Source organism: Clupea harengus, chromosome 25 (genome assembly GCF_900700415.2).
Source record: "Clupea harengus chromosome 25, Ch_v2.0.2, whole genome shotgun sequence".
NCBI classification, from domain to species: Eukaryota; Metazoa; Chordata; class Actinopteri; order Clupeiformes; family Clupeidae; genus Clupea; species Clupea harengus.
Window position 1 is genome coordinate 8483637 of NC_045176.1, and position 21140 is coordinate 8504776.

General features: G+C 48.5%; 1 protein-coding gene across 3 annotated transcripts in view; it reads right to left on the reverse strand.

Annotated features, from left to right (window-relative positions):
• Window positions 1-21140, reverse strand: part of rreb1b (ras responsive element binding protein 1b) — a 31516-nt gene extending 10376 nt beyond the window's left edge. Inside the window, exons 1-6 of one of the 3 annotated variants that reach the window (XM_042703782.1) lie at window positions 20998-21139; window positions 8145-8258; window positions 3855-3959; window positions 3180-3451; window positions 1038-1127; window positions 472-635 (exon numbers count right to left, since the gene is read on the reverse strand). In XM_042703782.1, coding sequence (XP_042559716.1) covers window positions 472-635; window positions 1038-1127; window positions 3180-3451; window positions 3855-3959; window positions 8145-8148 — 635 coding nt within the window. In that variant the 5' untranslated portion in view covers window positions 8149-8258; window positions 20998-21139. Of the gene's footprint in view, window positions 1-471; window positions 636-1037; window positions 1128-3179; window positions 3452-3854; window positions 3960-8144; window positions 8259-20765 lie in introns of all 3 variants that reach the window. The other 2 variants (XM_042703781.1, XM_042703783.1) reach the window with 2 other exon arrangements.

The following is a 21140-nucleotide window of genomic DNA, read 5'->3' on the forward strand; positions in this document are numbered from 1 at the left end:
TCCACAGATGCTGAAACAAGACAACAATAAGGACACACAAAAGGGCTGCATGGCAATAAACAAACAAACAAACATAAAGTATCCCCTCCCTTCTCTAAAGTAAACAAGTGCAATCACACTGCGAGGAGAAGCAGGAAGTAGGCCGACTGCACACATCTGAGAGGGGATCCCCTCACTCCTCCCATCTCACCCCCCCACTCAGTCACCCCCTTCCTGTTCCTCTGCTCTACTAGCAGACCATTATCTCTCTCTCTCTCTCTCTCTCTCTCTCTCTCCACACACACACACACACACACACACACACACACACACACACACACACACACACACACACACACACTTAACATCTCCCTATCCCAGTGTTTCCACCAAAACCCAATGCCTCCCTTCAGCAGTCCCATTCATTTCCTGCTAGTGGCACGCCTCCTCTGTGGTTCCCGCCCTGGCAAGGCGTGGGAGGCGGATGCTCACCTGTGCATGTTGCCGTTGGTGGTGAAGGTCTGTCCACAGAAGGAGCACTTGTAGGGCCGCTCGCCGCTGTGCACCAGCATGTGGCGGTCCAGCGAGCTGGCCGAGCTCAGGGCCTTTCCACAGATGCTGCACGAGTGGTCGGTGGCGCCGCTCTCAGTGTTGTGCTGGGGGACCACCATGGGAGAGCATTAACATATGGTGATGCTGTGCATTCTTCTTTTTTTCAGCAATATAGTGTGTGTGTGTGTGTGTGTGTGTGTGTGTGTGTGTGTGTGTGTGTGTGTGTGTGTGTGTGTGTGTGTGTATGCTTGGCACCACAAAGAGTGAGTAAAAGAAGGAGAGAGGGCTGTTGGTGCACACAATACTGAAGCTATGGTATCAGGTCAGTGGACGAAAAACATCCTTTCATTGTTCTCCTATTTCTGTGAAAGTGCGTGTCCCTGCGAGCATGCTGTTGTGAGTGTAGGGTTCTGTTTAGGAAACTGTGTGCGGTCGTCTGTGTGTGTGTGTGTGTGTGTGTGTGTGTGTGTGTGTGTGTGTGTGTGTGTGTGTACACGTGTGATTACCTGTCTGATGTGCATAGTGAGCGCGTGCTGGGTGCCACAGTTCTTGTCACACAAGGGGCAAATGAAAGTCGCGCGGTCCTCTTTGACCTCCTGCAACGTGAAGGCAGACAGAGCAAGCATCTCAGCGAGGGCATACCATTCCAACACCCCCTCTCCCTCTCCCTCCCCTCAGCAGCCTCCTTCCCTTCCCTCCATATAAACCAGCCGTGGCGAGAGCGACAGCCCGGGGAACGATGCAGCCCTGTCCTCCCCCCCCCCACCACCCCCCTCCCTCACCCCATCCATTCCCCCCCACCCCAACCCCCCTCCTGACAGGCAACAACAGCTGACTCCCGTCCCCCGTTAAGTTTCCACAGGACATCAATCACTTTCGCAAGAAACACATCAGGGCGAACACATTGACCAATGACAACTCCTGCAATGTGATTCAGTTACAATAGAGAGATAGCTAATCACAGCTGCTGAGTGTCATATACGGTGTCACATGCAGTTCAGGGTTTCATCGACTGGTGCATCTTCTTCTATTTTCACTCTAGAAGGTTACGAGCTAGCACATATCCATGTGATGAATTAAAGTGATAAGTAGTACAGCGTACAAATACAACATCAATTCTCTTAAAAAGACATAGCATGCTCAGTAGTATGGATGCGTTGTTTTAAGTCTACTCATCGTGGTGAACAAAAATTTTTGCAAAGTAAATAGTTCAGTAAATCAGTGCAATTAACACAGAATGCAACGATTAAAATATTTCCAAACCATTTTCAAATGAGTGTAATCTGAGTTTGTATATGCAGCCAATCTCATCATCTTGGGCTCTTGGTCTGAAGACACACAGTGTGTCGGATTCCTTGTCATGTTGACTCTGGGGCTAATCATTAACCTGCAATGCCACAGCAGTACTGTGCTGAACTCCCTATCCCTAACACGTCTCCCAAATGAGCAAACACACACACACACACACCCACCCACACACACACAGTCTCTGTCTCAAACTTGTACAAGAACTACGCCCACGCCCATCACAATTAGCATCAAAGTTCTCCTGACAAAAGCAGGTCGCCTCCACAGTTTCTTCCAGCCTGAGGCTCTCCTGGCCTGAGCCGTGCGTGTGTGTGTGTGTGTGTGTGTGTGTGTGTGTGTGTGTGTGAGAGAGAGGGGGGTGGCGGGGGATGGGGCGTGCGGGGGAGCGCGGGGGGGGGGGGCTGGCAGGCGGGCGGGCGGTGTGCCCCTGACGAGGTGAACACACGGGGTGCTGTGTGCTGGGAACAGTTGTTCCAGCGCTGCTGGCATTACGGCGGATCACAAGTGGCCTCCCCATCTGTCTACTGCACTGACAAGCAGCACTTCTGGCCCAGGCAGAGCATCCCTAATTCACCAGGATGGGACAAGTCCAGACCCCTGCTGTCAGCGATCAGCCAGTCACGACCCCCATCCCCCCCCACGTATGGCAACGTGCTTAGCTGACCGGGCAAAGGAACAGGGCTTGTTGGGGGGGTGGGGTAGTTTAGGGTGCTAGAGTGGGGTGTGGGGGACTGGGCCCAGAGTGGTGCGGGGGCAGAAACACCTGTTTGCTCCACAGAGGAGCGTTTCACTGAGAAGCCCACACTTTAATTGGAGGCATAAGACACGCACGGCCGCTGACAAAGGGGGGATTGAGACGGCAGCAGGGACCATTTGCTGCCGCTCGTTCAGCCAGAGTTCAGGCCAGTCAAGCCCGTGAGCCACGCGGTCGGACAGACACACACACACACACACACACACACACACACACACACACACATACACAATGCTCCTGCCCACTCCACTATGTCCTCACCCATCCCTGTGTCTACAAACCCTGAAGTGACTGTCTAAAGGTTATCCATCCAACACGGACACCAGCGCTGACTTTATGGTTTAGCAGAACAGTGAAGAAATGTGGGTGTGTGTGTGAGTATGTGTGTGTGTATGAGAGAGAGAGATGGATGGATGTGAGTGAGTGTGTGTGTGTGTGTGTGTGTGTGTGTGTGAGAGGGAGATGGATGGATGTGAGTGTGTGTGTGTGTGTGTGTGTGTGTGTGTGTGTGTGTGTGTGTATGTATGAGAGAGAAACAGAGAGAGATGGATGTGAGTGAGTGAGTGAGTGTGTGTGAGGCTCATACCTGATTCCTTCTCCCCGTACGATTCACAGAGGGGGACGACTTGCTGGGCGTCTTGACGGGCGTCGAGGTGGTGGAAATGGGGTCCACGCCTCCGTTGATCTGCCCCGCGTTCATGACTGTGTTCATCATGGAGTTGATGGGGGTCAGGTCTCCTCCCTCCTCCCCGCCGCGCCGCGCCTCCTCCATCTCTCGGCCTCCTTCTCGGCCGTTTACATCGTCCTCCCGGAGCGCCTTCTCAGCGCTTTGCGACTCGTTCTCGTTGTCGGCCTTCCCTAAAGAGCAAAGGTAAGACGGCGGCAATCAACCCCACTGATAAAAAGAGAAGGCCCTGTGTTGGGAACATGGAGGGTACTGACTGAGGAAGACTGACTTTTGGACTCTTTTTGTTCCCTGGCCACTCAAGTGTTGGAATAGGCCGTGCTAAGAAGTCATAAACCACTTGACAGGCAGCCTTGTACTCATTGCATAAGAGCCGACTTAGGAGGCATGATGGCCCTGAGTAGAGGATAGAGAAGGCAACGCTGTATCGCTCCCCCCCCCCCTCTGGTGTCATGGCAACGGTGTATTGCTCCCCCCGCCCCCCCCTTTGGTGTCATATCTGGCCTTATCTGAGCAGAGCTGGCCCATGTGTGTCCGTTTCCATCATTATCGCGCCAGCTCACTCCGTTCCCTCACCTTGGAGGTGCTCGTGTGTGGTGTCTGATTGGACCATGTCCTTTGGCATGTCAGCGGTGGCCCCGCCTCCAACACTCGTCTGCTCAGTGGAGCCGCTGTTCATGTCTACAAAAGACAACACAAAACCAAAAAAGAAAACGCAAAAAACAGACCACATGAGTGAAGAGTGTTAATGTCCAGCACCTGTGCATGTAAACAGTGTGACCAGCTGCTGCAGCAAAGAGGGAGTTACAGAGAGGATCAGAAACAGCTATGGGTTTCCTAGGAATAATCACAGCAGAATTGACCACACTTGTTCAACACAGTTCAGCATTATCCCTCATTACACAGATGGGACAGTCATAAAAAGAATTCCAATATATATATATATACACACGCAGTCATATGTATTCCAATTTCTTGTAGTGTGACACAGCAGGGGTTTCAGTGTGAGCCATTTCATCATACCATCAAGAGATACCAGTCATCCCATCCCTCCCAGCTCCATCATGCTGAGGAAGATGGCTAATAGCGTAGGGGGCGTGGGGTGGGGGGTTGTGCATGAAAAGGAGACCCTGCGGAGATTGGGACTGTTTCCTGAGAGGATGTGGGTGGTTGTGGCGAGTGGAGGACCGGAGCAGGGAGGGGGTCCTGCTGATCTGACAGGCGCACTGAGGCAGCGCAGGATCACACACCGCGGCCCCCCCCCTCAGCAGAGCCAGAGCTACACCCACAGGAAGGACCTCTCCGGACACTTCCTCTTTTAGTACATGCGCGTGGTGCGTGTTTGCACATTCCAGGAAGTTCTCCAAGTCACTGTGGCTTGAGTTTGTCTGTAAATCGCACACATCTGCAAAATAGGTAGCAGTCGATATAGACTTTAAAGTCAGCGTGGTGCAGTACCGCCACCATTTTCTCTCTTAGGGTCTTGTTTGCTTAAAGAGGAACCATGTTTGGTTTTTTTTTGGGGTGGCAGACTGCTGCCTTGTTCAACTCATCACTCTTAAAAGCCTCTTCCTATGTTTGCCCAAAAACCAAGGTCAAAGTCGACCTTTAAAGTTCCCACTCCGCCGCAAAATCTGCAACAGCAGCAAAATATGTGCAGAAAAAGCTGGGAGCACTGAACTGCAAAAAAAAGCAACCCAGCTGGTATATTTCTCCCTACAGTCATTTTTCTAACTTCAGGGCGACCGTGTCTGCAGAGGGGTCTTCTCCAAAGGGCCGACATGCGGCCCAGCCAGTTGGGGTAGCAACCCGAACTAGGACCAATGGGAGCATCGCGCGGCAGAAACCCCTACGAGTCCTGTTTAGGGCAATCTGAGAGGGCTGGGGAGAGAGAACTCGCAGGCCCTGCTCTATCTGCCACAGCTGTGGGTGTTTCCATTGATAGCAATGTACAGAGTAGGAGCAGCGAGGCCCACCCCCAGGAGAGGAGTGGAGGAGTGGAGGAGGGGGGGGGGGGGAGCAAGAGAGGACAAGAGCAAACAGCCCGAAACAGGCAAGGCAAGACCTCACTCGAGAAAGAGCACAAAACAAAAAAGTCAGTGGAGAAGGAGAAAGAGAGACAGCGAGAGAGAGAGAGAGAGAGAGAGAAAGAAACAGAGGGCGACAGTGAGGCAAGAATGAAGGAGGGAGGCAAAGAAGGCGAGAGAAATAAGAGGCAAGAGGAAGAGGGATGGGGGAGGAGGAGTGGAGACAGAGAGCTTTGGAACTCTCCTCCTCGCTGAGTGAAATACACTCACACACACACAGGGGGTGGGGGCAGGGGGGGGGGGGGGGGGGGGGGGGGGGGGACCAAGCTAGAGCAGGAAGTTGCCGAGCAGAAGAGAGTGAGAGAGAGAGGGAGAGAGAGAGAGAGAGAGAAGGAGAGAAAGGGTGAGCAGGACAGGGCAGATTGTTGTCTGCTGTTAGCTCCTCTCTGCCATGTGCTGCCGTTACATGGGGCATATCTTAGGCAGCCAGCAGCGTGCCGCTCCGTCAGGCAAAACCGCCCTTCTAGAGTTTGTCAAGTGGGCTGAGCTTCAGAGCGGTTACACAAACCTGCTCGCAGTCACTGCAGACTGCACCCGCACCTTGACTGGCTCTGCTGTCGCTGCGTAGCATGTTGGTGTTGCCTACCCACATCATCACTGTAAATGTGCAGTGTTCATACTGTATGGAAACGCCACAAGTCCACAAGACACAGCATTGGCCAGCCATTTGAGTGCAAACGATGCTGGTGTAGTCAATGTTTTTTTTTAAACTTTGTGCTGGCTGTGCTGCTCAAAAGGAGGAACAGAAAATGTGTGTGCACATAATTTAGCCGGTAACTACCCAAATTCTTATATTTGCACTTTGCATATGAAGTGTTGTCTGAATACGAGCAAGCGTGCATGGGCGTGCAAAAAAAAAAAAAAAACGTTCTTGTGTCCTTCCCAGCGCCTCTGGTCATGCGAGGTTCTGTGTGAGAGACCCTGGCAGGGCTGAGAGGGGTGGCTGCTGCGGGGGCCCTGGCTCCTCCTCGGAGGCCTGGGGTGCTGGGGCTGACGCAGAGCAGAGCCTGAGATTAGCTCAGGATTAATGGCCTGTCATTAGCCCGGCATCCCTGCACTGAGCGATGGGATCAAACAACGAGACGCAAATTAATTAGCGACTCACGCTAATCACAACCAGATGGAGTGTCCAAGCAGCTCGACCGGACAGGAGACAAAAAAAAAAAGGGGGGATATGCCTCCACAAGTGTGGGGTGCGTATTAATGGGGCATTATCTGGGAAGGCGATGCTGAGGGGGGCAGACAATGGGGAACGGAGAACGGTGATGTCGGTGCAGAGAGAGGAGGAAAAGAGATGGAGAGAGGAAGAGAGGGAGGGAGAGAGGAAGAGAGGGAGGGAGGGAGAGGCGCAAAAGGACAAAGGAGGGGACTGGTCAGGGAAGCAACATGAGGGAAGTGCTCGAGAGCGGAGCGGAGCGGCGCAGAGGCTCTGATGGATCGCACCCAGGCCAGGATACGACCTCATATGGCCAAAGGAGGAATGAGGGGAGAGGGCTGCAGCAGAGTGGCGCTCTCCCCCCCCCCCCCACCTCCACCCCAGCTAAGCTAAGATAACCCAGAGGCAGTGGCCACTCCATCTGCCTCATCACACACGCATAGTCTCTCCCTCCCTCCCTTCCTCCCTCACTCACACTCTCCTCCTCCTCCACCTCTTCACACATCCCTGTGAGAGTCAACAGCAGCAGGACAAAGGAGGCATGGAAAGTTTTTTCCCCCCTCAGTCTCGGTCTCTCTCTCTCTCTCTCTCTCTCTCTCTCCCTCGCTCTCAGCCCTCCATCCTGTCACTAACAGAGAGCAGGAGCATTTCCGGTTTTCAGAGTCGGCTCTGGAGGCATGGGGCGCGCCCCTCAAACGGTCTGCTACACTCACCTCCTCCCATCCCCCTACTCTCCCTCTCCTCCCCCACTATCATCCCCCCCCCCATCTTTGCTCGCTCGTCTGAGAAGTAACTCACATAACTCTGATCTCATCGTAAGTTTAACTACACACCACTCACAAACTCTGACATTCAACAACCATGCGCGCTTTCTGCATGGGAATTACACATTAACATCTTAGCCTGTTTTCATCCTCAAATGCGTGCGCGCACACGCACACACGCACACACACACACACACACACACACACACACCACAGCACTTCAACACCTAAAAAACATAATACAAAACCACCTCATCTACAGCCATGAGTTAACTAACTGCACTGTTTTGTTAAGCAGTGTTAAGCAACCCTTGATCCCTTCTCAGAGTGCGCGCACACACACATACACACACACACACACACAGCCACCCATACATGCGTGCACACGCACACGCTCTCCCTCTCCAAGACCAGTGGCAGTGAGAGCAGCACCAGCCAGTGGGAAGCTGGGAGGGGTTTGGAATGCAGCGTTCCGACCAGTCAGAGCCAGCAGATCACACAGCGGCAGTTGAGCAACATCCACATCTCTCCACACAGAGCTCAGAGAGAGAGAGAGAGAGAGAGAGAGAGAGAGAGAGAGAGAGAGATAGCCATCTCAGGAGGACCTGGAGGGCACACTCCTTCTCTGCTGCTCCTCCTCCTCCCCCACCTCCTCCTTCACCGCCACCAAGCACTAATCTTAGAACACATCTTACTTCAATGCTTTTCCAGGCTCTTATCTCATTGTGTAGGGGTTTTGTGTGCTTATGAATGGCACAGGAGGGTGATTACCGAAGTCAATGGTACCCACACACACACACACACAAATGCCCACACAGACTCTTCCGTGAGGATCGTCAGGTGGCTGTGGCATATTTACCCATTTGCGAGTTCGGGGCCGTAGGGTCAAGGGGTCATGGAGTGGTGGGGTCACAGTCGGGTAGGTGAGAGGGCAGTGCAGAGAGAGAGAGACACTCAGCAGCTTCTGTTCATACTGCAGGGAGAAAAACACAGGCCAGATTTAGTCCACTCCGCTCCATAAACAAGACAATGTCACAGTGCACAACACAGACACACACACACACACACACACACACACACACACACACACCAACATCACAGTAAGCATTCGTATAATCACCTAAGTCAGGAAAGAAATACGGGTGTCACATGATTAAATGTCAGATACCAGCGGTATTTAGTTTAATGTTTATCGTTTCAACAATTTGCCCTTATCAGTGTATCAACAGTTGTAAATAACTTTGGACCTAAATGCATCAAAATCTATACACATTAGGTTGTAAGTACAATAAACAGACAATATTTAGCCGGGACAGGATTTCAGTAAAGCGGAAAAACACAGACGATCCTCAGACTGGCGTGTAATAAAAAAGGGCATTGCGTTAGCTTTGCAAGACGGTGCTCGTACGACGACAGAGAAGATGGAGGGGGCTTGGATGATGTGAGTGGCCCATTTGGCCTGGTCGTAAAGGGTGACGTCACACCCGACACATCTCCGCTGAGAGCAAAGGTAACAGGAGAGACTCGGCCTAGGGCTCCCGGTCCCTTGTTAAGCTGGTAAACTGAGACTTCCTGCCATCCCATAACACATCAAAGCCCCCACTGCCTGCCAAGTTTCCTTTCTAAAAGGCAAAAGGAGCAGACGAAGAACCCAACCGACCGACCGACGAACACACCGGCTGCTGCTGCTGCGGCCGGTCATCCAATGCGCCACATTCACCCCAAATGGAGTGGAGAAGTAGACTAGCAGATAGAAAAGATGAAGGAAGGTACAGGGATGCCCAGGGAGTGAGAGGAGGGAGGCTGGGGGGAGAGGAGAGGCAGATGGAACGCAGATCAGAGGGATTTGGAGGCAAGACAACTGGCTAATTAAACTCCGATGAGCACAAACACGGCGGTGAGCACTTTCTGCTCGTCATCACTTTACCCAGAGCACGGGCGAGTGACCAAATGGCAGCCAGGAGGATTACATAAAGGACCTGTAGAGACTGGACCAGGCAATTAACTGAATTACTGGGGAGAAAAAAAAAAGGTATCACTTTTAAAACTACTACCTTTCAGGAATATATTAAAAACTTAATTTCTGTAAAAAAAGAAAAAAGAAAAAAGAAAAAAAAGAAAACAACAAACAAAACAGTGACTAATGAAAATGAAAGATGACTAATCACCTCTAATTTTTGTTCTCCTGCGTGCGACTACATTGGATGGTGTCACAACCAAGCTCAACAATAGGGATACAGGAATGAATAAGAACTAAAAAAAAAACTAAGACGCCTGACTGAGAGAGTGCCTACGTGAGTGAGTGAGTGAGTGAGTGAGTGAGTGAGGGTGCGAGAATGGGAGTGAGTCAGTGAGGGAGTGACCGGAGGAGGGAGCCGGAATGTCTCAGCGGTCGGCAGCCGCCACATGGGCCGGTGACAGGCACAGGCAAGTGCAGGGGCTGGGGCCCGGGCCTGGGCAGGTGCTGTATCGCGTTCTGCTTGCACCGCCACACACCGCTTGGCCTGCGGGATCAGTTTCAGTTCGGCTCCGCGCAGAGGCCAGGAGGAGGAGGAGGAGCAGGAGGAGGAGGAGGAGGAGGAGGAGACAGAGGAGGCAGGAGGCAGAAACAGTAGTGATGGCATGCGGCAGCAGGGAGAGGAATACCGCCACAGGAGAAGGAGAGAAAGGGAGAGAGAGAGAGAGAGAGAGAGCGATTGAGGCCGACAGAGGAGAGGGAGGGAGAGGAATGAGAGAGAGAGAGAGAGAGTCTGGCTTGACTGGTTCTGCGGCTGTTTACCTCTGAAAACTAGGGCTCAACTTCCCCATGTCACGTCTCTTTTCTGCACGCTATCTTAACAACACATATGCACTGATGTATACTTGCATAGCCACACATGTGCATAAGCAGACAAACTGTCCAACCCCCCCCCCCCCCCCCCCCCCCCACTCCATACACACACACACACACAAAGACAGCTGTGCCAAGTACTCAACTGTTTAAAAAAAACCTCACAATGTAAACATATTTTAAGAAAACAAAAAAAAGTTTTTTATGAGAAAAGGCAACAGTAACAAAGAGCAAACAGATAAGGGTGAGGCACAGTGAAAAGGGAGTAAACGAGCGAGAGAGAGAGAAGAGAGAGAGAGAGAGAGAAGAGAGAGAGAGAGAGAGAGAGAGAGGGAGGGAGAAGAGAGGTATAGAGAGAGAGAGATGAAGGAGAGAGAGAGGTATAGAGAGAGAGAGATGAAGGAGAGAGAGAGGTATAGAGAGAGAGAGATGAAGGAGAGAGAGAGGAAGGAGAGAGAGAGAGGAAGGCGAGAGGGAGAGAGAGGGAGGAGAGAGGTAGAGAGAGAGAGAGATGAAGGAGAGAGAGAGGAAGAGAGAGAGAGACAGAGAGGAAGAGAGAGAGAGACAGAGAGGAAGGAGAGAGAAAGAGAGGAGAGGGAGAGAGAGAGAGAGAGAGAGAGAGGAAGGAGAGAGGGAGAAAGATGTGAAGACCCCTAAGGGGTTAACAGTAAGAGCAGTGAGGGGCGGAGCGGGAAGCCCTTGGCAAAGCTGCACTCAGCTGTCAGTCCGAACAGGTGGCCCTGACGCGACCTTTGGCTTCTTTTGCATACAGCCTCCATTTTGTTTGAGGCTTCAAGGCTTAAAGCTCTACCAAAGAGAGTTCTCTCGTGTCCAGACGAACTGATGCTCACCAAATGTTGTTCCTCCCCCCCATCCATCCCCCATGAGTGTGTATGTATGTGTGTGTGTGTGTGTGTGTGTGTGTGTGTGTGTGTATATATGTGTAGAAACAAATATTAACCAGCACTATATTCCCAGTGCAGCAGGGGGGAGGAACACACTAGGTCAGCCTCACCTGGATCAAGACCACAGCATCTTTAAATAACAGTGTTTGGTTATTTAAGGCAACAGAAGAGCAAAAACACACAAGCACATCCCACACACAACACACATCACACGTGATGCTGTGGCTGACGGTGAGGTTTATTCTGTCCAGAGGACCTCTTGAGCACTGTTGACACACACACACACACACACACACACACACACACACACACACACACACACACACACACACACACACACACGCTGTGGTCGTGTAGCTGTATAGCCAGGTTGCAGCCCACTGCAGAGCCACCCATTTCCAGCACTGTGCATTCCAAGCTATTTAAAACTCAGCCTGCTTGCAGATTTACCCAAGCGTACACTTCTGTTCATTATTTCATAATCATCCCTCCTCTCAAGCCCATCGACCCCCCCCACCCTCTCTCCCTCCATCTTTCTCTTTTCATCTCTCGTTTTCTTTTTTCCGCCCCCCGCTTTCCTCTCCTCCACCCTCTTTCTCGGCGGCGCACAACAATGAGAGGACCACAAACGCGCGCCGCGCCGAGCCGGGCCGTGCCGTGCCACGGCACGTCAGACACTCCAGCGACAGCAGCAGCAGCAGTGAAGTTGAAGTAGGTCAGAAAGTTTCTCTGGCAGCGCTGAGCCTGTTTACATGCTTAGATCCCTCTGCCTCTCTACTGTATTCCCCCACAGTCTGACCAGCCTCCCACCCCCCTGGTTAGGCCCTTGTGATTCACAGCTCTCTCTCTCCCTCAGTCCCTCTCCGTCTCCCTCTCTCTCTCTCTCTCTCTCTCCCTCAGTGCCTCTCTGTCTGCCTCTCTCTTTCTCTCTTTTTCCCCTCTTCTGCAACATCCAGTCCCCCAAAACGTACACGCTCCAATAGTTTCAGCTCCATCTACTCTCTCACTCCATCCCTCTTTTTCAGACCTCCATCTACTCTCTCTCCATCCCTCTTCTCCAAACCTCCATCTCGGTGAGTCTTCTTAAAGCACTCACCTCATCATCTTTTTTTGTTAGCCTCTTCTTCACGTATTGACTGATTTTCTGCCATTTCAGCCTTTGTTTCTTTCAACCCTAACACACACACACAGCTTTTCTACTCTATTCTCTCTCTCTCTCTCTCTCTCTCTCTCTCTCTCTCTCTCTCTGAGAGAGTCACACAGACATGTTCACACTTACACAGGAATGCGAATAAGTCACTGAGCTGACTAAATTATTAACACAAGAGATCCGGTTTTATTGGTTGAAATCATGCTTTGTGCAAACTGAACAGCAACAGCTTTTTATTTCCCATCGAGTGTGCTCTTTATCTAACTTTGACTTGGAATCCTTCTACACTCCAGGGTCGCAGTCAAATAAGACTTTTTTTTTTAACAGTGAAATGACCCGGAAGTATCTAAGTGGCTGCCATGATAAGAGCTGGTAAAATTCTCTAAATGCTTAGGAAAAGTGCCTTAATGCTTCCTTTCTTATCTCCTTTAGAAAAGGGTACACTGGACCATCCTTTACGATAGGAAAGGAGATAATGCTGTCCCACAATTCCTTGTGGCTGCATCATTCAAAGACCCACGTCAATAACATCCACCTTCACATCTGTTTTATGGCCTTATGACATTTTCCATCGAGGGAAAGAAAAAAGGATGTCATTTATTTGTCTTACTTTTCCACCAGGTAGTAGATAGCCATAGGAGAAAGCTAGATCATCAGCCAAGGCCCTGGGGTTCCCATAGAAACACCCATCCACTGACTTACACCTTCAGGCTACCACTTCTAAGCCCCACCTACACACTCACTCATTCAGTCTCCACTCCCTCTATTCACACCATGTGACCATTCCCTGGCCAATCTAGTGGTGGCAGGTCAGATGACAGCCCAGCCAAGTTTAGGATTGGGGGTGGTGTGAGAGGGATTGGCACCTGGGAAACAGCAGGAGGCTATCCATCAATCACCAAGTGTGTGTCTACTACTGCCACAACAGCAACAGGCCTGGGCATTACACACACGCGCACTCACACACACACACACACACACACACACACACACACACACACACGTGTGCTCTCTCTCTCTCTCACTCACACATACATACATATATGTGCGCTGTCTCTCTCACTCACACACACACATGCCTCACACACACACACACACACACACACACACACACACACACACACACACACACACACACACACACACACACACACACACACACACCAAAACTGCCACTCCGAAATAAGAGTCACATTGTGCTTGGGCAGCTCTGCTGTAGCAGTGGGCTTTATGAGAATCAGAGCCTTGGGACAAGCTCCTACTGTATAAGAGGGCAATTCATCAGGAACAGGGGAGGGGGCAATAGCTCTACTGCCTCTCTGGAGGAGGCAATTCATTTCAGTCTTTTAGGGAATACACATGAGCCGGTCTGGGCAGAGCAAAACTCATACAAGCCCAGAGTCACAAGCCCATGTGCCGTGCAGTTACCACATACTCGTCATTACCCTCAACATCCTTTGTCCTCATACAGGAAGAGGTTTCTTAGACAACTCCCATCACAATACTGCATCACGTGACAAATCTCTCACATTATCTGCATCCATCTGACCATTTATTTGATTTTCAGCGTGTCCACATCGCTAGACAAACAGGTGGCTAGACAACAACATCACACAGGAGAGGACGACCACAAGCAAGATATTTTTGAAATCCTAATTACTATTTACGCTCTGTAAGTGTTTTAAGCTCTGCTGTTTGCACCGAGTGACAAAAAACATGCGACGTGTGTCTGTGATCTTAGATAAGATCTGTGATATGATCTGATCACAGCCCTTGATTCTATTCATGACTAACCACACCATCCACTTTTGTTACAACAGGTACGACATGTCTGTATTAGCCTAGTTGTCATAGATATTATTTTGGACACACACCATGCTACGTAGTTCTTGAACAATTGTAGGCTTAAAAAGCAGCCGACAAACAAACACTACCTTATGGAATGCTCCTGAAAACAAAATGAACATATCTAGAATTGGGGATTCACTGCATTAACCCAAAGTTAATGCCGAACCATCTAGAAGTGACTCCACACTAACGCGGGCAAGGAAGTGAACGCAATTTTAACCTCGTCAATCTCATCACAATAGGCCAGTGGGTGAATGCCAAACAATAAAAAAAAAATCAAGATGCCATTGCTCATTCTATTCAAGGGCAAGTTGTGTGCATATATATCAGAGATCTCAACAATGAGGGCTGGATGTATACACTTTAAGATGATGATGATGATGATGATGATGATGGCTCCAAATATAAAACACAATGTCATGCACTTGGAACACACTGATGAGATTAACAGGCAGAGGAGCATTGATAGGCTTTCTACCTCTGGCTGCACACTCATTTAAAAACTAACTAACCAAATGAAACTAACAAGACCAAATGAAACAAAAACCAAACCAAAAACAGATTGCTCAGTGCAAGGGTTATAATCAGGAACTAAAGCGCCACATTAACAAAAAAACAAAAGCTATGCTTATCAATGGGATAAAGCCAAGAGCGACAGGCTTTCAAGGAGAAACCTGAATTTACCTTACAAGGTTCTTCTCAAAGATTCATTGAGAAGAAACAATCCACGACATGGAGCAAAGTGTGCTCCGGGTCGTTATCAAGGCAATGATTACCACCACCAGCATCTTACAATTGAAATAGCAATTCATGGTAACTCTCCTAAGCAGCTAACTAGCCTACTGTATGGTTATCCCTATTTACAAATCGGATCTCCTGGTCAGGGTGTTAGTCCTGGTGTTGGTAGAAACCCCTCCATGCTGTCCCTCAGACCCCCCGGTGTAATAAACAACCCCTAGTCTCATGGCAACAGGATGCTGATGGGCCATGTTTGTGCTTGGGTGTGTTTCGTCAACAGGGCCTCCTTGGATGCATTTTCTCACACATCATATGTCAGCGGGTCCATCAGGGCTGTTATGTCAGGTCATCGGTCAGGGTCAGTGGCTTAGGGAGAGCAGGGAGACTGGATACACTGTATGCTTACTGTCTGCTCTCTCATTTCACTCTTTAGCACAGCTCTGACTGCTGTGGCTCTAACACTGGCACACCCATTCAACAAATTAAGAGATCATAAATTAAGGTCTTATAGATTAAAAGTTGTATTTTATTCTAGTGCAGTCAATATTATGTTCTTTTGTAACACTTATCTTCCAGACTGTGATTACACTGCATAGGAATCTTGAATTTGTATCCATCACTGAAAATAGTGCAAGATATAGAAAGGCTTCATTATCTAATCCTTTCCTGATTCATCCAACTGCATGCTGAAAAACTTTTTTTTTGGAAAAAACTTAATCTTGAAAGGATTTTTCAATTCAATTTTAGCGCCAAAACAACAAAATTGTCTCGAAGCGCCTTACAGAGCCCAGGGCTTGAACCCCCCTGGATGAGGATGAGGTAACAGGACCCTCTGAGGTATTACTCTAGAGTTTAAAATAGAATCACATAATTTGTCCTTTAAGAAATCCAAGATTATTAATGGAAACTAAGTTTCACACTTCACTTATAAACAACTTCAAAAGGTTGGGTGTAGGTTTATGTGAATGTTTTTTTTCCATTTGTAGGTCCATGTCATACAACCCAGCCTGGTGTTCTTTTGCCACTCTTGTTCTGATGAGCTCGCCATTGCATTCCTCTGAGCCAGGAGCACACGTCTCATACCCTCTGATAAGGGAGTTAATATTTACAGGAACTCTGGAACGAACCAGGCTACAAGTGGCACAAGTGACCTTTGCCTTGTTTCGAAGCCTCATTTTATATTTTTTTTTGTACCCACCGAAGGTCATGTTATTCATTTTTTCTCTCTCTCTCTCTGAAAGAAGAATATGAGGTAGCTTGATGTTACATTCACTTTCACCCATTCATTCAGAAGGTCTAAGATGAAACGTCTTTGACAAACAAAAGTTTCTCTTGAGTTGTTGTGATTGTCACTGAACGTTTACACTTTTAAAACTGATGAGCCCAACAGGTTTGGAGACCTGCGGCTGTGAGGGTGCTTCAGGAGCATCACTAATCCACAGCATGTTGCATGCGAGCCGTCCTCCATTATGTGTGTGGGTGTGTGTCTCTCTCTCTCTCTCTGTGTGTATGTGGTTAGGAGACGGGAGCGGCTGGGTTTCAAATCACTGAAAGGAGGCCATTTCTGGCCCATTGTCTGCACCACCTCAGGGCATGTTGGGATAGGCTGCTAAAGGGCTGGCTGACTTGACTTCATCCCTTGGGATGGCGAGAGTACAGCGTTAACATCCTCCCGCATCCATGGCTTTCTTTCCCCCTTTCAGAAAACATCTCCAGGTGTTTCTTTCTATGGTGGACGGGGGGACAAAGGAGGAGGGAAATGTGCCCAATGAGAGACGGAGGAGAGTTACTTTGGAACAGGAAGAGGGTAGAAAAGGTCTCTGAAATGTGTCCTTCAATTTCAATGAAACTGTCTCAAATTTAAGTACTGCCTCCTAATAACAATATTTATCAAATTAGCCATCATTATTGCTTTGTGCTTTCGCAGCAGTGTGTTTCTCGCCTTCATAACTGATGTTTCAAACTTGACCTAATTAAACTTAATTAATTGACGGCCAATGGCAGAACAGCTGTTGATGCTCTTATTCAACTTTAAACCAAAAACGCTTAACAGTGGCAGCCTGCTGCCGTGGCTCTACATGTTTAGAGTGTTGGTAAGGTCTGGGATGGAAAGCTCTATGAGAGGAGTATTGAGCTGAAGCTCCGAAACACATCTGTTTCCCATTGCTCAGCCTTCTCAGAGAGACACAGAGGAGGATCTGTCCAACCCGAGCGAGAGCTTCGGCGGCTCCCTCGGAGTCTGCTCTTGGCTGTTAAGACCTCGGCATGGCTGCCGTGCCAGATTATCATCTGCGCCTCCTCCTGACTCTCCCAGACACAGGTCCGATTCTCTGCAAGGCTACTGCCATTAAAAAGTGACACAGAAAAATAGATACTTGGCAGTGCCACTTCTGCGATGCCCAAGTCCATAAACATCCCTGATGTATAATGGGCAGCACCAGAGGAATCTCATTTGTTAGTCAGGATGAGGATATATTAGCCACGGGTGCCAAATGCCTCTCCACCATTCTGCCCTGTCTCCCTCTGTACCACTCTCTCTCCTCCCCTTTCCCCTTTCCCATTTCCATTTCCCCACAGCCCTATGTATTCTACACAGTGAAAATCATCTAAAAGCCATTGCCTTTGACCTTTAACAACCACCAATGACACTATGGTTTCAATTTCTAATATGGTCATGTGACAAAAGTAGAACTATTTATAACTGATGGGTCATCACTTTTGTGGCAAACGGCATGCTGACTTGATGTTAACCTAAATTTGTTCACTCAAAACACACTCAACACCCATTCATGACTAGGCTTACAAAGGTATTACTAATACTCCAGTAACAGGCAGAGTCAACTTCACATTGGAGATGGCCTGTTCTAGAGAAACAGGTTATACGATGCTGCTTTGCCTGCCATCCTCCCCCATCTCTCTCTCTCTCTCGCTCTCTTGCTCTCTCTCCCTCCCTCTCTCTCTCTCTCTCTCTCCACCCTCCTGCCTCTTTCCCTCCCCCTGCACTGATCCCAAATGAGCAACAAGTGTAGTTCTTCTTGAGTACCGACCCTCCCCCCTCTCTGTTCTACCTCGAGAAGCTATCACAAATCCACAGACTGTGAGCAACTGCCAGCTGACAAAACTGTTTAGTCAGCAACAGAGCCAGGGTGGGAGAAAAGAGGAGGGGGGAGACAGGGGGAGAAGAGGAGAAGCCAGTACGAGTTGTGGGTAATCCGTTCTCTCTCTTTCTGTCTGTCTTTCTTTTCTTTTCCGCACACCAAAAAAAAACAACAACACATGCATGACAGATGAGTTTACAGGACTCATGTTAAAACCTTAGACAGGACCACAGAGCTAAAGTGGGAGGTTACCGTATCCAACTTCCTCCATCTTCCTCATACACAGGCTGTTTCATTTCCTGTCAACCACATCCCTGCTCTATTCACAGCCTCCATTTTCAGATCAGTCCATCTCTCTCTTCTCTCCATCTTAGCATCAGTGATGGTCCTTGAGACCCAAGTAAGAAGTGGAGCAGAGAAGCATGTTTCATTCTAGCAGCTAATTAAGAGGGAAGTTGTTTCACGGTAGATGACTACACCGGATCTTGAACTACATTGGCTAAAATAGGCCAAACATTATCTGTTACAGCATAAGAGTTTAACATATATTTAGGAAGATATTTGTGTGTTACTCAAACTATAATAAGCTTTTTGGGAAAATTCAGAATTAAACAAATCATAATGTAGGATCAATGTACATTTTCCAAAAGCAAACACAAGTAAAATGTCAGCTAGTTATTGCAAGAAAAAAAACCTCTACACAACACCAGGTAGCATCCTCCGTGAGTAACACACCAACTGTGCTACATCTATCCAGCCCATGCAGGTACAGTAGCACATTCTACATCATGCCTCACACCTAAACAGGCCTCCCATCCCCTGTGAGGGAGAGGGAACATAATCTTATCCAAAATAGGCGTGTTAAAAATAGGTCCCAAGCGAAAGAGGATGCCCATCCATACCCGTGGACGAGCGAAGAGAGCGCCCATCACTGGGGAGAAACGGCCCACTGAGGTGAACCACCACTCTCCATCCTCCACACGTTAGCCCTTTGACCTGCTAGCCGGTCAAATTAGCCATTTAGCAGAAATGGCAACTACAAAATACAACACCACATTCGTGGAACTGGGCATTCAACCTTTAACCAGAAACGTTTGGGATATACACAAGTAGTGAAGAGGCAGGCCAAACTTCCTTTCACAAGTTGTATTTTAAGTTCTAAGGGTGTGGCTCCTCAGGTCCAATAAAGATCAGTCACAGATTCATCACAGGTGTATCCATATGCATTTGTTCCTACAGGCATCTGAACGTGCCTCACTTCAGTGGCATTTCAAAACCAGTCAAGCATGAAGTTTTTCAATGCTTTGAAAATTGTATGGGATTTGGGTTTACCAGATGCATTTGGCAGCTAGATCTTGTAGCCTATTGACAACAGCTTGTTTCTCTCTATCCCCTGTTGACTACCCATTTAAAACGGGGGGAGATTATTCCCCCCATTTCATGTTGGACCACTGAGCTTAATGTGCCTTAGGCTTTTCAGCCTGCCACCGGCTTCACACATCTGATTTGCAGCGAACAAATAGATCTCCACCCAACACCTAGTTCTATTGTGCAAGTACCCTTTTCACTGGAGTTAAATGGAGAACAGAGAGGCGCAGTTATAGGGGTAGTACTGCTTCAGAATAATGTGTGGTCCTTTCAAAAGGACAAAACTGCAATGGGAGTTATAGCAATAACGTTTGACTTCATTATAACTTATTTTAAAACCATCCAGCATTAGGTCCAGGTAATGTCTTAAATAATATTATGGTGTAGATTACAATCACTCCATTCAACCTTTACCTGTCGACAGCGTTTCTCAATACACATCACCTACAAACTGATGGTTTAAGAATCAGCGCTGAGCTGTAGTAAAATAGTGGATGATACTGCCTCCCTAGGCCTCCTGGAGACCCGTGTAGAATTTCGTAATGGAATGTGAACTGTTCATCCGGATCTGCACTCTGCTCTTCCCTGACTCTCGAAAGTTAAACGATCATGAGAAAAAGATGGGAGGAGAGCGATCTAAATGCCAGAAGCAGGACACTCATTGTGTACAACATGTACTAAACTGCAACTTCACGTTCTCTACAGCATAAAAGTACCAACTTGTTTACAAACTGTAACACCACGTCGACAACTTCGTCGTTTGGACTCAACCTGACAAACAGGAGTTCGCGTGTTAAATTCTCTACCAATCAGCAATGACATCTTCCATGTTTAGTTCCATCTTTGAGGAGAGTATCTGATGAGGAAACTCGCGCCGTTGAATCGACGCCCGTATTATACTTCCTACTTTGGGACGACATTTGTTCCTAAATATCCCTTTTACTTGACGAGTTTCAAAAGTCACAATATAGAGATGATGATAACGATATATGTTATAAACAGACAAACTGAAGACAACTCAAATAAACTATTTGGAAAACATCTCTGCAAGGTCAAAACGTAAAAAGGACGCGTGTTCACCCCCCCACCTCCCCCCACACGTTGGCTCAGATCAAAGTACACTGAAAGATGTGGATGCTTCGCCGCTCCGTCGACACAAACTTGGTTTCAACCTCACGTTATCAAGCAGTCATTCTGTCTCAATATAGGCCTACAAGTTAAATTCAACCACCAAAAGTATAATACAACATATCCTCCAATCCCCCATCTCGAGTTACCGCAGCCCAGGTAGTTATAAATACATGTGCGCAAAGGACGGACAGTCAAATTCCTGTAGTCAGGCGATAAAACTATGGATGAGAGTGGAACTAGGAAGCGCTGCCGACCTGAAACGAAAACTATCCTCACATCTCATTCGAATCTGTTCTAAACTTTAGTTCTCTCCTACAAAGTAATTTCGTTGAACATCTGTCAATGTGTATGTCAAATACGAAACCAAAAGATGCCTCCTGCATTGGCAAACTTTTAAAACTAGCCTACTTACGTTTGACTTTGTCGGGGTTGGGCTGCTTGCACCGCGACATAGATGATGGTGAATGGAGATGATGGACTTAGAAAAAAACTGCAAAGTTGTTCCGGAGAGCAATCAAAATGGCGTTTCTGATGATGTTCAAAGTTCGTCAACTCAATAATTTAACCCCCCTCAAGTTTCTCTTCAGAAAGAAGCAGGCCCACGATGGAGAGTGTCGACAGTCGACAAGAGGGAGAAAACTCACTTTTTCTTCTTTCTCCCACTTAGGTCGTTCCTAGGCGCTGCTCACTAAACCTGATAAGTAGACGCATCACGTGTTGCTCCTAGTCTCCAAGGGGACGTGTTACTGAGGCTGCTACCACTGCGGTTCAGCATGTGAGCATCTCT